The sequence below is a fragment of the Atractosteus spatula genome, chromosome 22 (genome assembly GCF_055471065.1).
Source record: "Atractosteus spatula isolate fAtrSpa1 chromosome 22, fAtrSpa1.hap1, whole genome shotgun sequence".
Lineage (NCBI taxonomy): Eukaryota > Metazoa > Chordata > Actinopteri > Semionotiformes > Lepisosteidae > Atractosteus > Atractosteus spatula.
The window spans coordinates 4,334,967-4,344,096 of record NC_142727.1 but is presented as its reverse complement, the minus strand read 5'-3'; the positions used below and the strand labels follow the sequence as shown (position 1 = coordinate 4,344,096).

General features: G+C 52.8%; 1 protein-coding gene across 1 annotated transcript in view; it reads left to right on the top strand.

The window, feature by feature from the left end:
* The window catches only part of sorl1 (sortilin-related receptor, L(DLR class) A repeats containing), a 73,120-nt gene that overhangs the window by 10,530 nt on the left and 53,460 nt on the right, over window positions 1–9,130 (top strand). Inside the window, exons 2-4 of the mRNA XM_088939599.1 lie at window positions 4,248–4,364; window positions 8,283–8,411; window positions 8,836–8,997. Coding sequence (XP_088795725.1) covers window positions 4,248–4,364; window positions 8,283–8,411; window positions 8,836–8,997 — 408 coding nt within the window. The remainder of the gene's footprint in view (window positions 1–4,247; window positions 4,365–8,282; window positions 8,412–8,835; window positions 8,998–9,130) is intronic.

The window sequence follows — 9,130 nt, the reverse complement described above, 5'->3', positions numbered from 1 at the left end:
ACAGACCTGACTAGCCAGGGCAGAGAGTCGATGAGGTTAGAGGAGCAGGTGGTCACCGGAGTGCAGTGATGTCTGTCGCTGTGACCAGCGCACAGGCCCGCGGTAGGACAGACCTGACTAGCCAGGGCAGAGAGTCGATGAGGTTAGAGGAGCAGGTGGTCACAGGAGTGCAGTGATGTCTGTCGCTGTGACCAGCGCACAGGCGTGCGGTAGGACAGACCTGACTAGCCAGGGCAGAGAGTCGATGAGGTTAGAGGAGCAGGTGGTCACAGGAGTGCAGTGATGTCTGTCGCTGTGACCAGCGCACAGGCCCGCGGTAGGACAGACCTGACTAGCCAGTGCAGAGAGTCGATGAGGTTAGATGAGCAGGTGGTCACAGGAGTGCAGTGATGTCTGTCGCTGTGACCAGCGCACAGGCCCGCGGTAGGACAGACCTGACTAGCCAGGGCAGAGAGTCGATGAGGTTAGAGGAGCAGGTGGTCACAGGAGTGCAGTGATGTCTGTCGCTGTGACCAGCGCACAGGCGTGCGGTAGGACAGACCTGACTAGCCAGGGCAGAGAGTCGATGAGGTTAGAGGAGCAGGTGGTCACAGGAGTGCAGTGATGTCTGTCGCTGTGACCAGCGCACAGGCCCGCGGTAGGACAGACCTGACTAGCCAGGGCAGAGAGTCGATGAGGTTAGAGGAGCAGGTGGTCAGAGGAGTGCAGTGATGTCTGTCGCTCTGACCAGCGCACAGGCCCGCGGTAGGACAGACCTGACTAGCCAGGGCAGAGAGTCGATGAGGTTAGAGGAGCAGGTGGTCACAGGAGTGCAGTGATGTCAGTTGTTGTGACCAGCGCACAGGCCCGCGGTAGGACAGACCTGACTAGCCAGTGCAGTGAATCTATGAGGTGAGAAGATCATGAGCAGGTGGTCACAGGAGTGCCGGTCATTTGTAGGTAACGAGGCTAGAGAGAGACTAGTGTGGTGTGAGGAGTCAAATGGATTGTTTGGCTCATTTGACAAGGCATGCAGGTGTATTCATTTAAAGCTGAAATTGGAACAGTAGTGCCATTCAGGGTCACAACACTGGGGCATCGTCCAAAAATGACACCAGCACCACACACATGCACGCGGAAGTTCATTTTCAACCAGTATTTTTATGAATACTTTTTCAGGCTTTCTTTTAAGGGAGTTTCACGCCAGGGTTTTTGGATTTATAACTTATAATATAAGTAGTCCCACTCAGCAGAGGGAGCAGGGACTTGGACAGGGGGCACCGTCTTCATCCTGAAACTAAGAGCGTGGACAGGGACAGGAATGCGTGCTAACAGCTGCCGCCTCACTGGTAGAAAGGGTTTGTTTTGGTTATATTGTGCTTCTCTGCCCCTCTGACTGGGCTGTGGGAGATCTGGGCTGTTCTGCTGTGCCGAATACGAATAACTCGTCCCCTTCTCCACTCTGCGGTCACGGTGGTCGTTTTAAAAACGGGAACAGGATCCTGGCTGAGTTCCGGGGCCGTTTAACTCCACAGCCTTCCAAAGATCTGAGTTATTTCCAAACTTAGAAAACACAACTGAAGGTGGGGAACGTAGGTAGAAGGAGTGACTTAAAATGATATTTCGGCCTGTTGATCTGTTTGGATTACCTCCGGAAGTGAACAGACAAGGCAGCCTGGTCACCCGTCGTGCTGTCTCGCTGTCTCCACAGCCACGTTAAAGCGGCCCCACGTCTCTGTCCTGTCTCATCCCGGCTCTCCGCTGCTTGACCTGTCTTTGTTTCCTCTGGAGCTGCGCGCCGGCCTTGCGAGACAGGGAGCTGCGCTGTTCAGAGCCTGTTCAAGGGATTCAGTTAAACCAGATCAAGCGAGAGGGGGGAGTCGCGGCTGTTCTTGGCGTAGCGGCCCTGCTTGTCAGTCTGCGTGCAGCCACTGTGTTGTCTTCCAGATTGTTGAGCACCGCAGTGTGGGTATTAGCAGCCTGCACAGCATTATGGCTGTGGCGGGACACGGCTGCTTTAATCAGATTCTCGGAGGCTTGTGGCTCAGTGGCTTTTTTGCTCTGTTCCCCGTTTGTCCTCTCTGTTCATGAGTGCTGCTATCCCCCACCCTGTCGGTTCCTTACTGAGCCTCTGGTGCTTGAAGCTAAAGGGCAGGGCAAGTCCACATCGCTGCGCAGAAGCGAGCTTGTGTCCGTTTTCTTCCTTTCCATACTTTTTTTTATGCATTAAGCTCTTATTAAGCACCATGCTGGCACTCTCCTTATTTAGCTGCGTCATTGCAGCACTGGCACATGTTTAATTTTAAAGGTCTGTTCAAGAAAGCCTGCCTTTAATATTAATAGCCCACACAGGCCGCTGAAGAGAAGACTGCTGGGTCTTCTTTCCTTTTTACAGTTTGGTTCCAGAAAAGAGGTCTGAGAGTGTGAGCGGCAGAGCTTCTTGGCTTCTGTCCTTCAGGATTTTGAAACGCGCAGTCCGTTTCTTAGTGCGCCTTTATTCCTGTTCGCAGCTGGAGTCCCAATGGCACGGTGTAGTCCCTCGCCCCACTCAGGGGCAGGCCAGCTTTTCTTCTACCTGCTGCGGCTTTGACGCCGGAGGAAGGCGGTCTCGCTCGTTTGTGTGTCGTCAACTCCTGCTGAGATCCGTCATCCAGTGAGGACGGGCAGGTTTTCAAAAATCATTAGGCCTCTGCCAAGGCACACATTAGATGTAAGGAGGCATCCAGAGAAGGCTGGTGAAGGCATGACGCACATTTTCTCTGATCTGGCTCATTTCTCTGGGGTCTAGGAGCTGGAGGCTCCGGATAGACTCCCCGTGCCAGCTGTTTATTTCTAAGGAACTGCTTTGGGATGTTTTTTTTTTTAACACGAAAGATGTGCCATAAGGTTCTTACCCACCCGTCCTTTGTCGGTAAGTGCTTAGTCCAATCCAGGGTCGTAGTGATCCGGAGTCTGACGGCACAGATGGTGGGCGCTGGTCAGGCTGTGCCCTGGGGGGAGAGAGCCGGTCTATCACAGAGCTTGCACACATGGGTGACAGGATAGAGAAGCCAGTTACCATAGACAGCATGTTTCTGGCCCGTGGGAGGAAACACAGGACGGTGGACATGTGGAGAACATGCAAGCCTAAATGCACACGGTGCCCCATACTGGTGTCTTTACTCTAGAGCTGTGAGGAGGTACTATGGCGTTAGGTACACCATACGTACCATAGTCCTAGGGGTTTAGGCACAGCAGCCTTGGGACAGAGTTAACCTGGCACTAAGCAAAACTAAAACACATCCTTAAAGGGTCAGTCCTCGTGAAAATAATATTTTCAATCCAAGAACATCCTTTTTTGGGTGTGAAACAAGGTCATGTATTCAAGCTCAGGGATGCTGGTTTTCTGACATGCGTTCCCTTCTGGATGTGAAGGTGCCTCTCATTCTATAGTGATTTTGAGGATCTAAAAGTGACAATGAAACATTGACGGGAGACAAGGAAGCTTGTTTTTTTTTTGCATGAATCCAGTTTTTAAGAACCGAGCAGTTACTTCCAAAGCCCTGTGACAAGCCACCTGCAGTGAAAAAGACTGTGCACATTTCGTGGTTGTAGATGTTCAGCTGTTTTTTGTAGACATTTATAGTTTATCTTGGTTAAAACTCAGACTGTTGCGTAATGTTGTTGCGACATAGAGTGCTGAGCGTTTGTACATTTATGAAACTGAGAAGGAGATGTTGCCAAACCTCTGATTTGGGTACTTCCTCGCTCACAAGGCTGACGGACGGGTCAAAATGTTGATCTTCCTCAGATTGTGGTTTGGGAAAGATGTTTGTGGCGCATGTTGGCGGCGTGCAAGATCTTTTGCTTTTGCATTGATTCAGCTTTAGTTTCTGGACCTGGTGGGTGTGTATGGGGTTTATTAGTGCACAATTATGTTAATCTGGTGAGCATGGGGCCATCTTGCTGGTGTTTTTATCTCGGGCAGGAAAGCACAAAATGGAAAACTGTGCGACTTTTCAGGTCACTTGTTTTTCCCTGTGTCTGAGCCCTTGAAGCGCTCAGGTCCGTCCCAAGAATGTGCCTCAGAAAAGGGAGGCAGGGGGGAAGACCGTTTTAAGGAAAGGTTTGCACAGGTGATGCTCTTGTGCTTCGCCACTGGGGTTCAGAGCAGTGAGCGCTCCTGGTTTCCTCCCCCCCTGTCTCTTCCTGGAAGCCTGCTTGAGGAAAGGTGGTTCAGAGGCGGTGTTTCCTTGCCCTCACAGCTCCTCTTCTCTCGTCCCACCCAGGTGAGCCTGAATGATTCCCACAACCTGATGGTGGTCCACTGGGCTGGAGAGAAGAGTAACGTCATCGTGGCCCTGGCCCGGGACAGCACGGGAGCTCTGGAGCCCAAGACCAGCTCGGTGAGTCCGCGGGGCAGCGGTTCCGGCAGCCGTCACACGTACCGCCCAGAGCGGTCCGATCACAGGAATGCTGTGGACGTGATGCCCTAACACAGGGAGAAAGACATCTGGACCGTGTTAGGAAAGAGTCCCTGTCCACAGCACTGTCCACCTTCAATAATTTGTCCCATATTGTTTGGATTGCTTAGGAGAGATTAAACAATCCATCCATTCCATACAGATTCATTTTTTGGTATTAATTATGTTATAAGATCACTTTATTGGCCCTATACAATTTCTTGTATGAGAAATTTGTCTTTTCGCAGACCCCAGCTTGCTCTCCATGAGACACACAGACAGGGAGAGAGAAGCTGGGGGTCAGAGCGCAGGGGCAGCCATTTATACAGCGCCCCGGGACCAGCTGGGGTTAAGGGCCTTGCTCAGGGGCCCAGCGGAGTAGGATCCCTCTGCCGGCCGCGGGATTTGAACCGGCAACCTTAAAGTCACAGGCGCAGATCCTCAGCCACAGAGCCACCTCTCCACCTTATATCATGTTATAAAGTGTGGCCAATGCCAGGCCACGAACTACCTCTTTAGCTCCGAGTCAACCTATCACCGCGTTGTCACTGGCTCCCTGACCATGTGCGTTTGGGCTGCTCTGTCGCTGTGTCTTGCGGACAGAACCCCTCCGGGGACTGTTTGTCCCCTTTCGGGGAAGCATGCACTGTCCAAGGACCAGTTCCCTCGGAGGTAGTAATAGCACAGCCCCTTCAATCGCTCTTCATCTCCTGCAGAGCAGCTCTTTGAACTTCGAGAGAGCAAGGGAGTGGGGAAATACCTCTTCAGTCTTCCCTTCGACTGGAAAACATTCTGTCCCCGTCACCTCTGAGAGATCCTGGTGCATTTACCTCGGCTTAGCCCTTCAAGCTCCAGTTTCTGCCTCTACTACTCAGCTTCCTCACTGGGTTTCTGGGGCTTGACGTTTAATTCCAGGAGTAATATAGCCAAGTGAATGCTCTTCCATTCACCCTGGCCCATCCTCTCAAATATCAAGCAAAACCTTGAATAAAGTCCTTGCAAGTATTTCATTACCTTTAACAAACCTTTCAGACCTTCACTGACACAGTGACTGCAAGGCTGCAGGCTGATGAAAAAGGACAGAGACTTCTCCTGTGCCACTATTCTCACTGCAGTTCGTAGTCAAACTGCTCTCTTACTCCGTACCGCAGGAGCATAAACACAGACCACAGCCCATGTTCACCTGGTTACTGATCCCATGATATGTCCAGTGTGCTGAGCCTAGAGACTTCTCCTGTGTTCTCCTCTCTACGTTCAGAGCAGTCCATATTCATACTCCTCTCTCACGCCGTACTGCAGGGCCTCAGACACAGACCTCAGCTCATACACACCTGGCTACTGATACACACTGATGACCGATCCCACGATATGTCCAGTCGCCCTCTGGGCCAATCAGATGAGCCCGTTTCTGCCTGAGGAAGTTCATTCCCGCAGCATACAGATCAGTCAGCTGTGCAGTCAGGGGTGTCCAGTTTTCTCCAACCCTCTGCTCTCCCCAGCACGTAAAGCAGGCTGGAAATGCCATGTGCTTGACAGGGGCACGCCTGCAGTACGCAGACTGGCTGTGACATTGAAACTGCGCAGGGATGGGAGGAGGTGATCACATGGTCACAGCCCTGAAGAGAAACCCATCTCCCCTTCGACAAAGTCCTGGAACCCTGCTGCCACAGGGTGCCCCCCCCCCCCCTTTCCCCCAGCTGTCTGTGCACACAGCTGTGCAATAGCTGCGGCTCGGAGCTGGCGGTCCAGGCGCCCGTGGCCGAGACGAACGGGCTGGGCTCGTGAGCGGCACACCCTGGACCTCCGGCAGGAGAGAGGTCACGGGCTTGTGATCTCTCAGTCCTGGGACGGGGGAGCTGTTACCCCAGTGCGCTGGCTGGGCTACTATAGGGGGTGCCGTCTTTCAGACAGTTCGATTGAAAAGCCATTCCATTCACCCACACCACACCATTCCATTCCCTCCCAACCAGGACAGAAGCAGAGGGTTAAGCTGGTCGCTCCAGTGCACGGCTGTTGTACAGAGCACCGGGCTGACTAATTATTTACTAACACCTGGATCAGCTGGTTGCCGCAGATGACAGCTGTCCCCTGGCATCACTGAGGCTCGAATCAGCTATGAGTTGGTCTCTGAGGTTTTTACATTGATCTGCCCTATCATCTGTCAATAACGTTTAGGCTCTGCCAGTAATCAGCAGTATATCACGAGCGTATGAAGCTAAAGTAAGACTGATTGTTGTTTCTCATCGGGTGGCAATGCAAACTGGGCGCTTCACCTTGAAAATAGACTGCCTGGACAGCACATTATTCCCATCCGAAATGAGCAGGACCCTCTCGTTAGCAGTGCTGCAGGGGTCCTGCCGAGCCCTTCCTCCGGGGCTGCCCCGTGGGGTGCCTGAAAACAAGCAGCACGCCGCGCCGCGCATCAGAGCTGCTCCTGCTTTCATCAGCGCCGCGGTGCACGTCCCGCCTGGGGCCGCCGAGCGTGCCAGCTGCCATTTCGCCCCCCACGGCCGCTAAAATCTCACCCTGGGCTGGACAGGGAGAAAGTGGGGCGGGCGTCCCCCGGCCGCCACATATACAGAGCTTCTGTCTGCTCAGGCAGACTTCAGGCAGCCTTCCAAGACCCTGCAAGTATAGGCGGCCATGTGGTGCGTCTGGATAAATAGGACCTTGAGATAGTGAAGAAAACGAATTCAAAGGTTAATAAAGGATCACTGATTTTTTTTTTTCTGCGACCTTCAAACGCTACCTGACCGAACGCCCTTCCTCTCTCTCTGCCTGATCTGCAGTGAAAGTGCAATCTGCTCCTCCAGTTGCGAGAGTGTTAGAGAGGATCTGCTCCCAGCCTCCGTCACCTCTCCCTGACCTTGCAGCTTTATTGCGAATTGCAGGACTCGGCGAACGTCAAGCTGAAATAACTGAAGCTCTTCTTAAAGGGAAACGGCTTTCACTGCTGCCCGGCCAGTGCAGCTGAACGGCCTTGACGTGGGTTAAGACGAAGCGTGCCGAAGGAGTCGAGGACGACGGCAGAGCCGGCGCACAGTAATGTGCAGTAGAGTTTGGCCTTGAGTGGCCTGATGCAGACGCTTGTGCTCTGAACGATTGTGCTCTCATAGGTTCAACTGAAACACGCCACTATTTTCAGACTCCCGGGCCTTGACATAGAATAATCTACATGAACACCCAGATTTTTATCACATCTGCAAGATTAAGTTTGCAGAAGTTTGCTGGATGTATCCAAACCAAAATCAGTGACATAGATCAGGAAGGACACTGGGTCCAAAAATTGGTCCCTGCTGCACGCCACTAACATCTGGCAACTTAGGAGTTGTGCTTCTTAAGATAATGCATTGTTTCCTGTTCGTTAACTGGTTCGTGATCCATGCACATACATTATCTCGGGTTCCTGTGGCTTTTTAGTTTGAGAATCAACCTTCTAAGAGGAAGTCAAAATATATGATTTTGTATATGTTAGTTTTGCCTTCTGTCATTGCTGCTGTCGTGAAGAATTCTACTGAACTACCCTTCCAATTCCATGTTGGTTGTCTTATAAAATACCACAGTTTAATCTGATGTACCTCTGCCTGTCAGTTCCAAGACTTTACCTGTGACCGAACGGAGACTGGTCTCTGGTTTCCCAATTCAAGTCTGTCCTCCATATACATCGGTGTTACAGTACATCTCCAATCTCCAGTCTGTGGGTACTGGTCCCATTCTAAGTGTCGGCTGAAGTATCCACGCTTGGGATCAGAGAATAACATCCCTGATTCCCTTGTCATCCGTCTTTTTCGCCTCAGCTGTAAAAGACTCGGGCCTTTTTCATTGCTGCTCTTGACTGTCTCTCTTGTGTCCTTTTGGCAGGTCTATGTTTCCTACGATTATGGCGCCTCCTTCCAGCTGATTTCGCACAAGTTCCAGCTGACGGGTGACAAAGCAGGCCGCAAGCAGGTCATCGCCAAGTTCTACCAAAGCCCAGCGGACAACAAGAGGGTGAGGGCCCGGCTCTGTGTGCCTTAGCTGCTTGTCCGCACGCGGGGCCACGTGCAAAACCTTAGAACTGCCAGCAACCTGATTCACCCAGAAGCCCGAGTGAGGCGAATCGGTTGTTCTTCCAGGGCGGTTTTCTGAGCGGGAGTCTGCACATCCCTTTGGAGGGAGAAGTGTGCGGATTCGTTTTCTCATCCGGGTAGGAAAGGCACACATGAGGGCAGGAAGAAGGAAAGAACATGTTTGGCAACACGGTAGAGTGATGGTTGGCGCTGCTGCTGCCTTGTAGGTCTTGGGGTCTCTGGGGGGGGGGGGGACCTTCTGGGTGGAGTTTGCATGTTCTTGCTGCCCCCGCATGGGTTTTCTCCAGATGCTTTGGGTTCCAGGTTAATCACACCCCGCTCCCCCCCCCCTCCTCTTCTCCCAGTACCTCTTTGCGGACACCACCAACGGCTATCTGTGGAACACCTTCGACTTCTGCCGCACGATCCGGGGCATCCTGGCCCCCTTCCGGCCCACGGACCTGCTGCTTCACAGCAAGATGCCCAACCTGGTGCTGGGCTACGACAGCACCCACCCGAGCAAGCAGGTGAGCGCGCTCCCCGACAGGACAAGGGGCCGGCTTGTTCGTGGCCCAGCTCATGCCCCCTGCTGCTCTGCGGCTGGTCTCTCCTTAGACAGCTTCAGTGGTAACGCGGCCCTACGCGCTGATGGAGTCTGCT